Source organism: Chiloscyllium plagiosum, unplaced genomic scaffold (assembly GCF_037043375.1).
Source record: "Chiloscyllium plagiosum isolate Xiang-an unplaced genomic scaffold, Cpla_swu_hap1 HiC_scaffold_10, whole genome shotgun sequence".
NCBI classification, from domain to species: Eukaryota; Metazoa; Chordata; class Chondrichthyes; order Orectolobiformes; family Hemiscylliidae; genus Chiloscyllium; species Chiloscyllium plagiosum.
The window spans coordinates 93,444,516-93,464,396 of record NW_028270148.1 but is presented as its reverse complement, the minus strand read 5'-3'; the positions used below and the strand labels follow the sequence as shown (position 1 = coordinate 93,464,396).

Genomic DNA, 19,881 nt, shown 5'->3' with positions numbered 1-19,881 from the left:
ATCTTCTCCAGCCTTTCATTACTCTTGAGAACAATGCATTTTTCCATCTTTTGCTGCTTGCACGTTGCAAACTTCCTTCAATCTTGCTTTAACAACCACGCCTTTACCTAACCAGGTCAAGCTCTGGTATTCTCTCGTTAAACTTCTTTATCTCTTTACCTCTCCTCCTTTATGTTCCTTCTTAAACTTTACCTTTTTCAAAAGATTTTAGTTGGTTATTTTTGTGTTCATGGAATATGGCATCACTGTCTAGGCCACTTGTCCCTAATTGCCCAGAGGACAGTTAAAAGTCAATCACTGTTGCTATGCTCTGGAGTCACATATTGGCCAGACCAGGTGAGGACAGAAAATTTCTTTCTCTAAAATTAATGAACAAGTTGGGTTTTTAACAACAGTCAACAGCAATTGCATCATTGCCAATAGGCTAGCTTTTTACTCCAGACTTTCCTTGAATATAGGGAGAAAGTGAGGACTGCAGATGCTGGAGATTAAAGTCGAGAGTGTGGTGCTGGAAAAGCACAGCCGGTCAGGCAGCATGCCCGAAATGTTGATTCTCTGATACTCAGATGCTACCTGACCTGCCGTGATTTTCCAATACCACTCTCAACTTTCATTGAAAACAGATTTGACTATCTGCCATGATGGAATTCCATGTCCCTAGAACATTAAATTGGGGTTCTGGATTACAAGTCCAGTGAAATTACCACCATTCCAGTGCTCCTCCCCCCAGCCCTGACTACCAGCCAGTTCTAATATAAAGCTCTGCTTCAATTTTTGCCGATAACACCCCTGTCAAGTGCCTTGAGACATTTTCTCAGTACATTAACTACATTATATAAACACAAAGTGTTCTTTTGTACCGTAGTTCTTTTGATAAATACCTTCATTCCGTATCCTTCAGTTACTGATTCTCTTACAAATAGAAACACTTTTTTGTTATTTACTCTTTCTACACATCAGAAGGTGCTGAATATTTGTACTAAATCCTTTCTCTAAGAAGAAAATCCCAGATTGTATAGTCTCTCTACATAACTGAATTCGCTCATCTATAATGGCATTCTGGTATATGTCCTCTGCATCAGCTTGATATTATACTTCTCGAACAGAGTATTTCATTGAAATAAAACCTGAAAGTTAAAGGTGAATAAAGTGGTCTGTTCAAATCCAAGATTGCGGAAAGGGAGATCAGCAATCTATATTTAGTGCCATAAGCTACTTTAGTCGTAAACAATTGGAGACATGTATGCCTGGAAGAGTATTAAAGGATGATTTTTTTCTGAACATATTAATGTCTTACCTGGATATTTTTTGAAATATGAATTCAGGAATCTGGGATGATCCCCATAGATACTTCTGGCAATGCCAGGCCAAGGCTTTGTGATGCAGAGAGCACCAGTAACATTGTTTCCCTCCATCCGATTACCCTGTATTTAGGTACATGCATTTTCATTATTAATCAAGAATGATACCATAACAGACAGCACAGCAATCAGGAAAGATGGCATAGGCTTGAGATCTTTTCCATAGAAAACAAGTTTGAGAGGTGACATGATAGAGGTCTTTAAAATAATGACAAAATTACATAGAATTTTACAGCACAGTAACGGCCAATCATCCCTACTGCTCTATCCTGGTGTTTCTTTCTCTTCACAAGAGCATCCTCTCATCATAATTAATCTAACTGTATCAACATATCATTCTATTGCTTTCTCCCTCAAATACTAACTTCAAACAAGTTCTTTAATGTGTGTATGCTATTCTCTTAATTGAGACTGCAGGTTACACACACGTAACAGTCTGGGGAAAGAAGTTTCCTCTGAATTCCTTATTAGGCTTATTAGTGACTACCTTACTTTCCAGACCCAATTTCCGAATTGCCCCGCAAGTGAAAGCAGTTGTCTGTATCTACTTTATTAAGCCTCCTTTCAAATTTAAAAGACCTCTGTTTATTAATTCCTCAGTCTATTGTTTTCTACTGAATGTGCCACAGTTATTCACCTTTCCTGATTGTCAAAACCCATCGGTCCTGGTTTCATTCTTGCAGATCTTTTTCTCGCTTTTTCCAGTTTTGATAGGGTTAACGTAGAAAAGGTGGTTCCAGTTCTAGACAATTTCAAAATAGAGGCTAGCAATTTAAGATAGTCACTGATAAATCCAATAAAAAAACAAATCTGAGTGTAGTGAAACTGTGGATCTCATACAGGATCTCACAAAAGAAGTGGGTGAAGTGAATAGCATGTAACATGGCTTTAAAGCGCAGCTTGGATTAAGAACTTAAGAGCCAAAGCAAAAGAATGATGTGCTAATAGACTTTGATGAATTATGGTGGGAGGGAGCTCTTGAGAAGTATAAATATCAGGATAGACCAGTTAGAGAAACAAGTAATGGGTAAAAAATGTTACCCAACTATTGATTTCTACATTCTGAGTGCAGATCTTTTAGAGTTGCTTGACTGAAGGTCATGATGTCAACAAGTACTTTCAGTTCACTAGCTCTGGCCAGGAAGCCAGACCGAACTGTCTACGTACAAAGTTGTTGGGGCTCGAATATTCAACCATAATGCCTTCTAATGTAACCTTCACAGAAATAGACATTCCCCTTCACGAGCTGAGTAAGAGTTTACTGAAGTAGAGCTTCCGCCCCTGTAAAACAGACCCGAGTTACATTCCACTGGAATTAAAACATTTGTTACAGTCCTAACAGAAATATAATTGATAAAATGACAATGTGATAAAACATAGAATACTTTATTGAACTTATTTCAGTCATGCATGAGATCTGCACAACTCCCTCAGTCGCACAATAGGTCTGAATGGGCAAAAAACTACTAATAGAGCCATTGAGTCATAGAGATGTACAGCACAGAAACAGACCTTTTGGTCCAACTCATCCATGCCAATCAGATATCCTAACCTAATCTGGTCCCATTTGCCAGCACCTGGCCCATATCCCTCTAAACCCTTCCTATTCATATACACATCCAGATGCCTTTTAGATGCTGCAATTGTACCAGCCTCCACCACTTCTTTTGGCAACTCATTCCATACACACACCACCCTCTGTGTGAAAAAGTTGCCCCTTAGGTCTCTTTTATATCTTTCCCCTCTCACCCTAAACCTATGCCCTCTAGTTCTGGACTCCCCAACCCCCAAAGGGGCCTATTTATCCTATACATGCCCCTCATGATTTTATAAATCTCTATAAGGTCATCCCTCAGCCTGCAATGCTCCAGGGGATAGCTCAAGCCCTCCAACCCTGGCAACATCCTTGTAACTCTTTTCTGAGCCCTTTTAGGTTTCACAATATCCTTCTAATAGGAAGAAGACCAGAATTGCACGCAATGTTCCAAAAGTGGCCTGACCAATGTCCTGTACAGCGCTAACATGACCTCCCAACTCCTATACTCAATGCTCTGACCAATAAAGGAAAGCATACCAAACGCCTTCTTCACTATCCTATCTACCTGCAACTCTACTTTCAAGGAAATATGAACCACATTCCAAGGTGTCTTTGTTCAGCAACACTCCCCAGGATCTTACCATTAAGTGTATAAGTCCTGCTCTGATTTGCTTTTCCAAAATGCAGCACCTTGCATTTACACTCCATCTGCCACTCCTCAGCCCATTGGCCCATCTGATCAAGATCCCGTAAAACTCTGAGGTAACCTTCTTCACTTTCCACTACACCTCTAATTTTGGTGTCATCTGTGTACTTACTAACTATACCATCTGTGTTCACATTCAAATCATTTATATAAATGACAAAAAGTAATGGACGCAACACCAATCCTTGTGGCACTCCATGGGTCACAGGCCTCCAGTCTGAAAAACAATCCTCCACCAACACCTTCTATGTTTTACCTTCAAGCTAGTTAAACCTACCATAATTTTATCTTTGTGATTTATTTACTGACTTTTGATTGTACTGTTAAGTTGTATGCATTTCTAACATGTTTTCTATAGACAGAATGTTTTTCTGCACGATTTTATGTTCATAGTCCATTCACTTCATGCTCAACTTATCCTTCTCATAACATTTATGTGTTAGCACAGCATTCTAGAACCTCAATATCTTTAGTCATGCATTGCTGTCTAATCCTGGCAGCCTTACTTTTCATTCTAACAGAACGTAATGTCTCTGAACTCCCGTTATCACACTTGTGAAAGCTTCCCACTTTTCATACATTGCTTTTCCCACGAACAGTCTTCTACAATCAATTTTTGAAAGTTCTTGCCTCATACCATTAAAATTTGCCTTACTCCAATTTAAAGCTTTAACTTTTATGGAAGCTTATCCTTTTCCATAACCATTTTAAAACAAATAGAATTATGATCACTAGACCCAAAGTGTTCCACTACTATCACTTCAGTTACTTGCCTTGTCACCCAACAAAAGGTTATGTTTTGCTCCTTCTCTAGTCGGAACATTTACATATTAATAAAGAAATTTTTTTTGAACTTTTTTAACAAATTCTTCACCATCCAAACATTTAACACTATGGTAGTCCCAGTCAATGCTTGGAAAATTAGATTAGATTAGATTCCCTACAGTATGGAAACAGGCCCTTCGACCCATCAAGTCCACACTGACCCTCCAAAGAGTAACCCACCCAGACCCATTCCCCTACCCTATAGTCACTCCTGACACTATGGGCAATTTAGCAATTCACCTAACCTGCACATCTTTGTGACTGTGGGAGGAAGCCGGAGCACACCCATGCAGACACGGGGAGAATGTGCAAACTCCACACAGACAGTTGCCCAAGGCTGGAATTGAACCTGGGACCATGGTGTTGTGAGGCAGCAGTGCTAACCACTGACCCCCGTGCTGCCCCGTGTTAAAATCACCTATTATTATAACCTTAATATACTTAAATATATTTGAGATTCCAGATGAAGGGCTTATGCCAAAACGTCGATTCTCCTTCTCCTTGGTTGTTGCCTGGCCTGCTGTGCTTTCCCAGTGCCACACTTTTTGGCACTGTTTTGAAAACAGTCAACATTACAGATAAGAAAGTGCTGATGGTCTTAAAATATAAAACTGTATAAATCGCTATGACCTGATCCAGTGTGTCCCAGGACGTTGTGGGAAATAAGGGACGAAATTGCAAGGTACCTTGCAGAAATATTTGGATCATTTATAACTATGGGTGGTGTGCTGGATGACTGGAGGGTGACTGATGTACCTTTGTTTAACAAGGGATGTAAGGAGAAACTTGAAAACTTAGACCTGTGAGCCTGACTTCGATTGTTTGTAAGTTGTTGGAAGTGATTTTGAAAGATACGATTTTTATGCATTTGGAGAGGCAAGGAATAATTAGGGATAGTCAGCATGGTCTTGTGCGAGGGAAATCATGTCTCACAAATTTGATTGAAAGTAACCAAGAAGATTGATGAGGGCAGTGCAGTGGACATTGTTTACATTGACTTTAGTAAAGTCTTTCACTGGGTTTTGCATGGTAGACTGATTAAGTTAGATCACATGGGATTCAGGGTGAGCTTGCCAATTGATATAAAATTGGCTTAATGACAGGAGACAGAGTGATGGTGGAGGGTTGTTTTTCGGACTGGAGGCCTGTTATGAATAGTGTTCCACAGGGATCGATGCTGGATCGACTTTTGTTTATCCTTTATATAAAACATTTAGATGAAAATGTAGAAGGCATGGTTAGTATGTTTGAGGATGATACCAAAATTAGTGAAGACAGTGAAGAAGCATATCTAAGATTACAAAGAGATTGTGATCAATTGGGTCAATGGGGTGAGGACAGGCAGATGGAGTTTAATTTGGATAAATGTGGGCAGAATTGCATTTTGGTAAAACAAACAAGGGCAGGACGTACACAAACAAAAGTAGGACCTTGGGTCATGTTGTAGAACAGAGAGACCTCAAAGTTCGGGTATATAATTCTTTGAAGTTTGCATCACGTGTAGATAAGGTGGTTAAGACGGCATTTATCACACTTGCCTTCATTGCTCAGACCTTTGAGTATAGGAGTTAGGACGTCATGTTGAGGTTGTGCAGGACATTGGTAAGGTATCTTCTGGAGACTTTGTGCGGTTCCAGGTGCCCTGTTATAGGAAGGATATTATTAAACTGCAGAGGGTTCAGAAAAGATTTACCAGGATGCTGCTAGGAATGGAGGCTTTGAACGATAATGAGAGGCTGGATAGACTGGGACTTTTTCACTGGAGCATTGACCTTTTAGAGGTTTATAAAATCATGAAGAGTACAGATAAAGTGAATGGCAGTTTCTTTTCCCTAGGGTGGAGGATTTCAAGACCAGGGGACATATGTTTAAGGTGAGAGGAGAAAGATTAAAAAAAACATGAGGTCTTTTTTTTTTTACACCCAGAGTGGTTCGTGTATGGAATGAACATCCTGAGGAAGTGGTGGATGCGGGTACAGTTACAATGTTTAAAAGATATTTGGATAAGTACATGAATAAGAAATGTTTGGAAGGATATGGACCAAGTGCAGGCAGGTGAGACTAGTTTACTTTGAGATTGTGGTCAGCATAGAGTGGTTGGACTGACTGGTCTGTTTCCATGCTGTATGACTCTATAAGAGGAGGTTTCTTTACAGTCACTATCACTGATATTTTTAATTGATTTTCAATGGTTGCTCTTTTCTGATACAGAATGGAATTTTGCACAGTCTTCTCACCTTGATCCAACCAAGAACTGTTAATACTTCTATCGGAGGGAGCTTGCAGATACTGGGTGTTATATTTCCACATTCCACCAGAATGACTCCTGTATTATTAAGTCTCAACCAAACACTTACCTTCTCATCCATTATAGCAAGCTGTATCCCAAAGAATGGTCTCATAGCCATAGAAGGCAAAATCTTTGCTCCTTCCTCTGAAGGCCGTGGAGAGATGCAAACACCACCCGTTTCTGCTCACAAATGAAAGGAAATCAAGGGAGGTACATACTGAAATGATATCAATATACTGGATCAGTGAAGCATGGTAAAATATAATGAAGATATTCAGTCTCCTTCGCAAGAGCTGTCAGCTTTATGGAAGAGATTTTACTATAAGATTTAGTTTATCGAGCTTGCCTTTAAACAGCTCATTAAAAAGAAAATTGAAACTCCCCTTAGTCTTCTCTACTTTTCTGAAAATAATCATAATATCTCAAGCTTTTTCACGATTACGGCATGAAATCTCTACCTGACTCTTGTCCTATTTTCAATTATCTAAGAATTGTTGGAATGCTGCTAGCTGCCTCAACTCTTATAGGTTTCAAAAAGGTAGTTCTCCTATTTGTTATCCCTGCTCAAAGAATAATATAGCACAAAACAAAGCCCTCAAGTCTGTGCCAGCTCTAAAAGTGAATCATTTGATCTCATTCACCATAAATTTTCCAGTTTATCTCATTCACCATAATTTTGCAAGCTTTCCTCCTTGAAGTAATTATCAAATGCACTTCTGAAAGCTTCTTCATATTTGGAAACACCAAACTTACCAGTTAATGAATTCTAAATCTTAACTGCTTGGAGTCATACAGCACAGACACAGACCATTCGGCCCAACTCATCCACACTGACTAGGTTTTCTAAACTGAACAAGTCCCATTTGCCTCCATTTGGCCCATATCCTTATAAATCTTTCCTATCCCTGTACCTGGCCAAATGTCTTTTAAATGCTGTAACTGTACTCACCTCTACCACTTCCTCTGGCAGCCTGGTCTATTTATGCACAACCCTCTATGTGAAAGATTTTCCCCTCAGATCCATTTTAAATCTTTTTCTTCTCACCTAAAACCTGTGCCCTCTAGTTTTGGACTCCCCTACCCGAGGAAATAGATCCTGGCTACTCACCTTAACAATGCCCCTCATGGTTTTATAAATCTCTATAAGGTTACCCCTCAGCCTCCTACACTCCAAAGAAAAAAATCCCAGCCTCTCCCTATAACTCAAACCCTCCATTCTCAGTAACATCCTTGTAAATCATTTTTGCACCCTTTCCAGTTTAATAATATCCCTCCTATAGCAGGGCAACCAAAATTGTATGCTGTATTCCAAATGTGGCCCTACCAATCTCTTGTACAGCTGTAACATGACATCCCAACTCTTGTACTCAGTGCTCTGGCCAGTGAAGGAAAGCGTGCCAAATTCCTTGTTCACCATTATGTCTACCTATGACACCACTTTTAAGGAACTATGTATCTGCACCCTAAATCTCTCTGATGGACAACACTCCCTAGGGTCCTACCTTGGTTTTTCTTATCAAAAGTCAACACCTCACATTTATCTAAATTAAATTCCATCTGCCATTCCTCAGCCCACTGGCCCAGTTGATCAAGATCCCATTGTACTGTTAGGTAATCTTCTTTACTCTCCACTACACCACCAATTTTGGTGTCATTTGCAAACTTACTAACCATGCCTCCCATATTTTTATCCAAATAGTTTATAGAGATAACAAACAACAATGGATCCAGCACCGATCATTGCGGCTCTCTGCTTGTCACAGACCTCCAGGCTGAAAAACAACCCTCTCCCATCACCCTCTGTCCCCTACCATTAAGCCAATTTTTGTATACAATTGGCTAGCTCTCCCTATATCCCACGTTATCTAACCTTACTAATCAATCTTATGTGGAACTTTACAAAGGTCTTGCTAAACATTTGACAACCTCAACCGCACTCTCTTCACCTATGTTCTTGGTCACCTCTTCCAAAAAACTCAATCAAGTTTGTATGACAAGATTTCCCATGCACAAAGACATGCTGAATGTCCCTAATGAACCTTGCCTTTCCAAATGCATGTAGATCCTGTCTCTCAGAATCCTCTCCAACAACTTATCCACCACTGATGTTAGGCTCACCACTCTGAAGAATGTGGTGCTGGAAAAGCACAGCAGGTCAGGCAGCATCCGACGAGTAAGAGAATTGACATTTCGGGCACAAGTCCTTCATCAGGTAACATTGGGCTTCTGCCCTAAACGTCAATTCTCCTACTCTGCTGTGGTTCTGTTCGCAGAGCTGGAAGTTTTTGTTGCAAACATTTCGTCCCCTGTCTAGGTGACATCCTCAGTGCTTGGGAGCCTCCTGTGAAGCGCTTCTGTGGTGTTTCCTCCAGCATTTATAGTGGCCTGTCCCTGCCGCTTCTGGTTGTCAGTTTCAGCTGTCCGCTGTAGTGGCCGGTATATTGGCCGGTAAATCTTCTCTCAAACTTTGATCTCCTACTTTTTGGAAGCTGGCTGACCTACTATGCTTTTCCAGCACCACACTCTCGCGACTCTGATCTCCGGCATCTGCAGTCCTCACTTTCTCCTCCCTGTAGTTTCCTTTCAGCCTTTCTTAAATAATGGCACAACATTAGCCACCCTCCAGTCTTCCACACCTCACCTGTGGCTGTCGATGATACAAGTATCTTGGCTCGGGGCCCAGCAATTTCTTCCCTGGCTTCCCACAGGGATAACTTGATCAGGTCCTGGGGATTTATCTATCATAATGCATTTTAAGACCTCCAGCACCACCTCTTCTGTAATGTGGTCTCTTTTCAAGACATCACTATTTAGTTGCCTGAGGTCTTTAGCTTCCATGTTGAAAGGATTCAGAAAAGATTTACAAGGATGATGCCAGGGTTGGAAGATTTGGGCTATAGGGAGAGGGTGAATGGACTAGGGCTGTTTTCCCTGGAGTGTCGGAGGCTGAGGGGTGACCTTATAGAGGTGTATAAAATCATGAGGGGCATGGATAGGATAAATAGACAAAGTCTTTTCCCTGGGGTGGGGGAATCCAGAACTAGAGGGCATAGGTTTAGGGTGAGAGGCAAAAGATATAAAGAGACCTAAGGGGCAACTTTTTCACGCAGAGGATGGTACATGTATGATCTGAGTTGCCAGAGGAAATGGTGGAGGCTAGTACAATTGCAGCATTTAAAAGGCATGTGGATGGGTATATGAATAGGAAGGGTTTGGAGGGATATGGGCCAGGTGCTGGCGGGTGGGACTAGATTGGGTTGGGATATCTGGTCGGCATGGACAAGTTGGTCTGTTCCCATGCTGTACATCTCTATGACTCTATGTCATTCCCCGCAGTAACTACTGACACTAAATATTTGTTTAGGATCTCACTCAACTCTTGTGGTTACACACATAGAAGGCCTCGTTAATCTTTAAGGAGCCCTATTTTTTCCCTACTTACTCTTTTGCCCTTAATATATTTGTAAAATCTCTTTGGATTCTCCTTAACCGAACTCATGTCCCCCTTTTGCCCTCCTGATTTCCGTCTTACGTGTACACCTACACACCCTATACTTCTCAAGGAATTAACCCTAGCTTTATATACCTGACATATGCGTCCTTTTGCTTGACTCAATATGTCTAGTCATCTAGTGTTCCCTACTCCTGCCAGCCTTGCTCTTCACACTAGGAATATGCTGTTCCTGAACGCTCGTTATCTCACTTTTGAAAGTCTCCCACTTGCCAGACATCCTTTTACCTTCAAACAGCCTCCCCCAACCAATATTTGAAAGTTCCTGTCTAATACCATTTGTTACATTAAAAAAAACTTTTTCTCAAATCACCCTCCACTTGTTTTGCCAATCACTTTAAAACTATGTCCTCTGGTAACTGACTCTCTGGCCATTAGAAATTGCATATTTAAATCCTTTATGATTTGACCCTCCTCTATGAAATCTTCTCTTGTCTTTTTATGTTCTAAGTAGGAGAATCTAACTTTTCTAGTCTATCCACCTAATGCAGCCATCCAGATAAAATGCTACAGAAGAGATTAACTTGAATGTTTCCAAGGATGAGGATATATACACAAAATTGCAATTGCATTCCCCTCATCCAAAAAACCTCTTACCAGTTTACCCTTAATAAATCTGTGCTCCCTCCAACTTATTAGTACATGCATGTCCAAATGGCCGTTCATTTTCTCTAGCATTCATGCTTTAAAAAGTTTTCCCAACACTGGTGTTAAACTATCTGTTTGCAATTGCTAGTTTATCCTTCTCCTCTGCTTCTTGAACAAGGTGTAGCATTTACAGTCTGTCAATTCTTCAGCCAGCCCCTCCACAATCTCTACCATTTCATCAGCAACTTAGGGATGCAGCCAATCTGAACCCCTAGGAGTTTTAAATACACCAGGTCTTCCTCATATCAAGTATCTTGGCAACCTTCTCATTTGGTAAACACTGTTGCAAAACATTCATTTAATTTTCCAACTATGCCTTCTACTGCCACCAAGAGTTCTTCATTTTGGTTCAAAATCATTTCTGTAATAGTCCTTTCCACTATTAATTTTTCCACTATCACAGGCATTTGGGTCCCTTTTGTGTTATCTGGCATTCCCATTCCACTTCTTCACACTTCTTCTTTCCCTTTCACTTATCCTCTGTACTCCTTATATTCCACCAGATTCTCCCTTCTTTTCCAGAGAAAAAAATCAGAATCAATTATCATGACTAGTTGTTTTAAGATTCGGCAAACAATGACATATCAAGGTCCAGGTCATGACTGACGTATGTGGAATAATATACTTGGCGAAGAATCACATTTTCAGAGAAGGAGATTTGTCATAACTATATTATTTAGGAAATACACAATCTACTGCTCTCAGATTACAAAGAATTAAAAACTATTCTGTCAGTTTAACCCTCTCAGTTGTGTTCTCTGAATCAGACACTGTACTTCATACTTGAGATCGGCAGCCCTGCCCCAGACACGACACATAATTAGCACATAATTGAAGCTGTGTGCACTGCAAGAACGTTTAAATGATCCTGATTTCCATACACAATTGTCTTTTAACCTGAATCCGATGGGTGCTCCTGGTGCAGTGATAGTGTCCCTCCCTCCGTTCAAGTCTCACCAGCTTCAGAGATGTATTGTAACATGTCTGAACAGGTTGATTAAAACTATTCAGACCCCTTACACTGACTGCTTCAGCAGTATTATCTTAAGGACATTACTGTCCCTTCAATGCCGGGTGAAGGTATTCAAAATCAAGATTTATCTTAGTTTGAGAGTATTCAGCAACCATTATAACCAATTCAGATTTGAAATTCTCTGACAACAACATTGTATGTTCATATGGAACCTTCACTTCATAGAAAATAAGATGAAGGTACTCCACAGGACATAATCTGACAAATATTGACACCAAGGTAAGAAAGAAATATTAGATTAGGTTACCAAAAGCATGGTCAAAGATGTATATATTGAGGAGTGCATTAAAGACAAAGAGGTGGAAGGGAATTTTAGAAATTAGAGCTTGAACAAATGGCAGTCTCAGACTGCACTGGAAAACTGAAAATATGTAACATTTGGCAGTGAAATGGATACCTGAGTTTTGGTTACTGTTTTGACAACAATTCATATTTAACCAATCAGTTTAAATTATGCCCCAGGATACAAAAACCCAATTGAGTTTGAATTTATTGTTTTGTCAACATTGAACCAATGAGACGATCCAATATTGGGGATATGAAAATTCTGGCATTTTGAAAATTGTAGAGAGAGCAACTACCATCGAGAGAGACCCAATAATTAGGAAACACTCTCTATCAAAGGTACCTTTTCATATGAAACATTTTCACAGTAAAAGAAGACAACCCATGGAGATTCTCAGCCAGAAGAAGACAGACACCGAAGACGACAGCAGCTGTGTGGTTTTGAAACTAAGTTACTGTCATTTTAATAAGTGTCTTATTGGAACAGCGTATTGTTATAGAGTTGGAGGCAGGTAATAAGCAATTAAGAGAAAGGGGGGCTTAGAGTTGACAATAGTTGTTGTTTAATGTTCACTGTTAGAGTGAAAACAGTGGAGTTTAAATAGTAGAATTTGGAACTTCTCTGTCATTCATATTTTAACAGATTACAAGGCGAGGTGAGCTTTTCTGGGTGTTTGGATTAATTAACAGAAGGGTTCACTGCCATGTGATAACAAAGTGCAATTTCAGTGCAAAAATCACGAAATATTCTTTGTTGAGTGTTTGAATATTTACATCTATCCAAACTTTCCTCACCTGTCTGCCACCAGGTATCCACAAGGGTACATCGGCCATCTCCCACAACCTTCCAGAACCACTCCCAGGCTTCGTGGTTAATAGGTTCCCCTACTATAAGAGAAACATTAGCAGCTAAACTATGCAGTGTAGATTGAGGAAGTAGTTTCTCAGAATTGCAATTGGGGTGAAATCACAGAACAGACGTATCCTAGAATTCATGAACTAAATAGATAATTCACATGGTTGATTTAATCAGTCCTAAATATTTTCCCATTCCCCTACCCCACACCCAATCTGCACATATCTGGGCTATTATACTGAGTTATGAGGAACGAAACATTTACTTTTTATTCATTCATGGTGTGAATTGCTGGCTAAGCCAGAAGTTATTACTCATCCCTATTTGTCTTCAAAAAAGTGCTGGTGAATTGTCATTTTGTACTGCTGCAGGTTCACTAATGCATTTTAATGAAAAGAAAATCTGCCATCCTTACCTGGTCTGGCCTACATGTCACTCCAGACTCTCACGAATATGGTTGAGTCGTAACTGCCCTCTGAGCAATTACAATTGCTGTACTAGCCCACAACACCACATCCCATGAATGAATGTATTCCTGGTGAGTAGATACTGCATAGTAATGTTATGCTGAAGAGCTAATTGTGCATTGGAGCTGCTCTCATCCAGCCATGTGGGGAGTATACCATTGCACTCTTTCTTGTGCCACATAAATGGTAGATGGACTTTGGGGAATAAGGAGGTGAGTTACTCACTGCAATATTCCTAGCCTCTGACCTGCTTTTGTAGCCACAGTATTTTATACAACTAGTCCAGTTCATGCCCTGGTCAATAATCTCATTTAAAACCAATTGGAATCCTTCTATGTTTTAGCAAGTATTTGTTTAAGTGTGTTGAGGGGATAGCTCATGCGGCTGGATGACTGGTTTGCGATGCAGACTGATGCCAACACCATGGGCTCAATTCCTGTGATCAACATGAACATCCCTCCTTCTCAATCCTCAGGGTAAACACAACCAGTCATCGAATGGGAGAATAGCCTATGGTTTCCTCTGGGTCTAGGGGACCTTCACCTTTGTGAAAATGTTTTCTTCATTAGGAAATGATAGAGAAGTCCTTACCTGTTTAGTTTCACTGTTTATTATTTTAACGGCTTTTACTAATCAAACAAAACTGACAATTATTTCTCCACTCTGCAGGCACCCTGCCTCTATTCCTGATGAAGGGCTTTTGCCCGAAACGTTGATTTTCCTGCTCCTCGGATGCTGCCTGACCTGCTGTGCTTTTCCAGCACCAGTCTAATCTAGACTCTGGTTTCAAGCATCTGCAGTCCTTGTTTTTACCTAGTTGATTTTAACTACCGCTCCAGGCAACTGAACCTCCACTTGCAAGTTTCAAGGTTAAACAAGCCTTGACTTACATGTGCACACTATTATAAAAATCACTCTCGGTTTGACTATTCAGGGCAGGGAGGGAAGTTTCTCAGGAATGTGGAATAGATTGGCTATTTTCAAGTCACTTCTAGCTGGTAAGTTAGAAGAAGGGTATGATAAGTCATGCCATATAAGACCGTTTGTGCCACACAAGGCAAGGTATTGCCCATCTCCAGCTATCATCCAAACACATTCAATGGGAATACCACTGCTGAATCCCCTCCTATCAGCATCTTATGTATTACCATTGATCTGAAACTGAATTAGACTAGTTATATAAGTACTGCAACTGCAAGAGCAGGTTAAAGGCTAGGAATTCTGAAGTGAGTGACACACCTCCTGTCTTCCAAATCTATAAGGTACAAGTCAAGAATGTGAAGGAATACCCTCCACTTGCTTGGAAGGATTCAGCTTCAACAACACTCAAGAAGCTCAATGCAACTTGGAACAATGCAACATGCTTGCTCTCATCCCCTTAATCCTGATGCACAGTGGTAGCAGTATGTACAATCTGCATGTACGTTCCGCAAGTAGGTGGCCTGTCTCCCCAATATAGAGGAGGCCACATCGGGTGCAGCGGGTGCAGTAAATGATGTGTGTAGAGGTGCAGGTGAATTTGTGGCGGATATGGAAGGATCCCTGGGGGCCTTGGTGGGAAGTAAGGGGGAGGTGTGGGCGCAAGTTTTGCGTTTCTTGCGGTTGCAGGGGAAGGTGCCGGGAGTGGAGGTTGGGTTGGTGGGGGGGTGTGGACCTGACGAGGGAGTCATGGAGGGAGTGGTCTTTTCGGTTGGGGTCCCACCAACCTCCATATACATCGTATCATCCGTCGTCATTTCCGCCAACTCCAAACGGCCCCCACCACCAGGGATATATTTCCCTCCCCTCCCCTATCAGTGTTCCAAAAAGACCACTCCCTCCATGACTCCCTCGTCAGGTCCACACCCCCCCACCAACCCAACCTCCACTCCCGGCAGCTTCCCCTGCAACCGCAAGAAATGCAAAACTTGCGCCCACACCTCCCCCCTTACTTCCCTCCAAGGGATACTTCCATATCCGCCACAAATTCACCTGCACCTCCACACACATCATTTACTGCACCCAATGTAGCCTCCTCTACATTGGAGTGACAGGCCGCCTACTTGCGGAACGTTTCAGAGAACACCTCTGGGATACCCGGACCAACCAACCCAACCACCCCGTGGCTCAACATTTCAAATCTCCCTCCCACTCCACCAAGGACATGCAGGTCCTTGGACTCCTCCATTGCCAGACCATAGCAACACGACGGCTGGAGGAAGAGCACCTCATCTTCCGCCTAGGAACCCTCCAACCACAAGGGATGAACTCAGACTTCTCCAGTTTCCTCATTTCCCTTCCCCCTACCTTGTCTCAGTCCCAACCCTCGAACTCAGCACCATCTTCCTAACCTGCAATCTTCTTCCTGACCTCTCTACCCCCACACCCACTCTGGCCTATCACCCTCACCTTAACCTCCTTCTACCTATTGCATTTCCAACACCCCTCCCCCAAGTCCCTCCTCCCTACCTTTTATCTTAGCCCGCTTGGCACACTTTCCTCATTCCTGAAGACGGGCTCATGCCCGAAACGTCGATTCTCCTGCTCCTTGGATGCTACCTGACCTGCTGCGCTTTTCCAGCAACACATTTTCAGCTCTGATCTCCAGCATCTGCAGTCCTCACTTTCTCCCTAAGCCAAATAGAACCTGACATATAATAAAAACAAAATTTTGGAAATACTCAACAGATCAGGCAACATATATGGACAGAGAAGTAAGTGGCCTATAATTCCCTCACTTATTTCAGTCGTCTTCATTGAATTGGAGAATGACATGTTGGCCTCTCTTCAAAGCAAGTTATTATTCCAGACATGATTGGCATTTACCTGTGCCTAGTGTTTTCAAGGATGACCGATCGTATTTGGACACCCAGCTGTCTCCATATTTCAGCAGCAGACGAATGGCCGTTGGAGCCCCATAAAACTGATTGATTTGTAACCGCTGCACAGTTTCCCAGTATCTACCTGATAAACAAATGCAGAGAGAATTAATATCCGCATGGTTTAGCTTTCATGAATTTGGATCAAAATGCATCTAAATTAAACCAGTTGTTGAACTAAGGTCACTTGGTGCCATTAGATTGAAAAAATAGATGTTACCTAGTTAATTAATTGAGGTTAATAGTACACAGTAGTTTCAGACTTACGTACATCAGTCTTTGCCATTGAGGTCGAAAGTGACATAACTAAATCCTAGATTAGAGAATTCAACTTAAAGAAATAAAAACTTCATGGAAAAGTGATATACTGGCCAAATAATGAGGTTAAGAGTTGTGTTAGTTTAAAGAAATAGTCTTACAATGTTGCTTGTCCTTCTTTAAGTCATTCAAGTTTATCATTATACCAGCTAAAGTTGAGCTTCTGCATTACATAATTTCCTTTCTTTTTATCCCCTTGTTTCCGGTTTCCGGTTGACTCTCATGTGATGGCTGTTTCCTTACTTTATGTCAGCAGCCCAACCGCAAAATTAAATTTGAGATACAGTACAGTTATCTTGGTAGAAATAGTCTCCTTATGTCATGGTCTGCTGCATTGAATGCTCTACTCTCCATTTCGCTCTATTTTATTTATAGCTTAAAAACTGAGAGAACATTTCTCAGAATGAAAAACTTTGATTATGTGTAGAGATTACAAAATCTAAGGTTGTTCTCCTTACAGAACAGAAGTTGAATATTACATGCTAGTGTTTAAAATTATGAAGTAATTGAATAGAAAATATAGAGTTGAGAACTTATTGCTGCAAATTGTGAATTAAAATACATCATTTGAAATGTATTTACAAAATATCTACAGAACAATGAGGACATTGTCAAACAGAGGTCCTGTTTGGATAGCACATTCAAAAAGCCAGACATGATGGACTGATGGACGTGATGCCTCCTTATGTTTGTATCGTTCTTTGAAACTGTTCCACTGGTAGATGGACAATAGCCAAAGTTATTGTCCATCTGTTATATGTAATATGTTATATGTAATGGCAAAGAAACCAGAGACGAGCAGATAAGGAGCGTTTATTTTTATACAGTGAATTCTTATGATCTGAAATGGAGTGATGGTAGCAGATTCAATAGCAACTTTCAAAAGAGATCCAGATGTACATTTGAAAATAAAAGAAAATCCCTCGATTATAGGGTAAGAGGCAATAGAATGGAGCTAATTTATTCTCTCTTTTAAAAGCTGACCCAGGCATGATGGGCCAAATAGCCTCTATTTGTGCTGTAATATGCCAAGATTTTATTGTGCAATTTTGTAATGGTTATAATCCCAGTAAGGCCAGAGTAAATTAATTCAATTCGTATCAAGGCACTTTGAGAATTTGAATTCCCTTCAAACTAATTAGTATAATTTGCAAATAAAAAGCTGATTTAGTTCTGACCACTCACAGCAAGTAGTTAGCACTGATAAGATTTACCTGTTATACAGGACAGATAGTCGATCTCCTCCATCTGTGATACTCATGAAATTATTGAAGTTCCACTGAAATATTGACAGTTATGTACAAATATTTACTCAAATTTCAGCTATTACATTGTAATGCTTTTTGATATTTTAAATCATCCCTAATGTAAAAAGATATAGTCAGAAAGCTGAAAACTAAATGATGTTAAGGGAAGTTCAGGTGTGATAAAACAGTTTTAAAACATTTATTACTCGTTTGTGGGACTGTTAGTTTTGCTGCCCGAGACAGCAATTATTGCCACTTGAACTGACTGGTTTACTAGGGCCATTTCAGAAGTCAGTTAAGATGCAACGATATGCTGTTGATCTGGCATCATATGTAGGCCAGAGCAGGTAAGGTTAACAGATTTCCTTCCCTCAAGGATATTATTGAACCAGATGAGTTTTTTAAGACAATCGATAATGCTTGCATAATTGCTATGGGAACTAACTTTTAATTCCAGATTTTCAAGTTTCACCATCTGCCCTGGTGAGATTCAAGCTCATGTCCCAGAGCATTAACTCTGGATCACTAGTCCAGTGACAATACTACTACACCACCACCTCCCCATTAGCAGTTGTACCATAACAAAGAAAATATGATATAGCCTTAATATAGCCTCAGGACATCGTGAAGTACTTTCCAGCCCCAATTTAAGAACTTATGGCAGGGTCAACTCTGTTGCGGTAGAGGATATGTGGCAAGTAACTTAAAATCATAACAGCCTCACCAACCGCAATAAGTACCAGATCATCTCTTTTAACTGATGTATGAGAAACAAATATTGTGAAGGATACTGGACAGAATATCCTAACACTTCTTCAAAATTATGCCATGAGTTCTTTTTGTTTCATCTGAGATGGAAGGCAGGTTAATGCCTCCTCTGGAAAATGGCAATTCTGATAATGTGATCCTTCAGTAACTGCAGTAGACCACCAGTTGAAATGTTTTGCTGAATCTCTGAAGTAGGACTTGAATCCACAACCCCTAGGTAACAGGCAAGAGTACTACTACCATTAAGCTTACTACTTAATTATACTAGGGAAATATATCTAATTAGATATTATTATATCTAATTATTAGGCTAGAGAATTGTGTTTTAATGAAGTATACATTTAATTAACTCTGAATATCTGTGCTTGTCCTAAATTGTCACCATGTTTATCACATTGCAAACAGCAACTTTGTATTTGACTTTGCATTGTTTAATAAATAGATTCCTGATTTCTGTTAAGGTATTTTAGTGTGACAGACTTTATCAGTAGATGCAACCATAAAGCTACCAGATTGTCAGCAAAATTCCAACTGATTCACTAATACGTATCCAAACATCGATTCAAGATGAAAGACCACCAACACCTTCTCAGGACAATTAGAGATCCAGTATTACTACCAGTAATGTTGGAAATAATGAATTTTCAACGTTATACTTGATTTGCCCCATACATTTGCTGACTCACTTGTCCAAATCACACTAAAGCATTTCAGTACCCTCCCCACAAATCTCCATCTCACCCAGCTTTTTTTGTGTGCGAATTTGGAGATATTAAATTTAGTGTCCATACCTGAATCATTAATCAAAAAAGCGTATTTCACATGGCATCAATTTTTGTGGTTTCACTAAATCATCCAGAGGTCACTTGAAAGTTTAAAAAAAAGTCCTCTCACAAATGCAATGCCTGGCATACTTGAGTAAGTCACACTCCCAGATTATGTAGGGGTTTAACTATTTATTGCAGCTACTTATGCAACTATATTAAGTCAAAAATAACTAACTCCCAATCATGCTCTCATATCTGTGGAACACTGTAAACTTTGTCCTTCAGGACATAAGTAGTTCCACTAGGCAATTAAAATAGCAGTAAATATGTAACTAACTTGTTAACTGATGGATCAGAAAGTGAAATCTCCTTCCTTTTCTGTCAGGTGTGTGGAAAAAAAGAGA

At 40.3% G+C, this 19,881-nt stretch overlaps 1 protein-coding gene across 3 annotated transcripts in view; it reads right to left on the bottom strand.

Moving 5' to 3' along the window:
• The window catches only part of acss1 (acyl-CoA synthetase short chain family member 1), a 76,716-nt gene that overhangs the window by 27,339 nt on the left and 29,496 nt on the right, over positions 1-19,881 (bottom strand). For 2 of the 3 annotated variants that reach the window (XM_087991563.1, XM_087991561.1), the window contains exons 7-10: positions 16,325-16,462; positions 12,992-13,084; positions 6,787-6,899; positions 1,298-1,424 (exon numbers count right to left, since the gene is read on the bottom strand). In XM_087991563.1, the coding sequence (XP_087847689.1) occupies positions 1,298-1,424; positions 6,787-6,899; positions 12,992-13,084; positions 16,325-16,462 (471 nt within the window). The remainder of the gene's footprint in view (positions 1-1,297; positions 1,425-6,786; positions 6,900-12,991; positions 13,085-16,324; positions 16,463-19,881) is intronic. The other variant, XM_087991562.1, reaches the window with a different exon arrangement.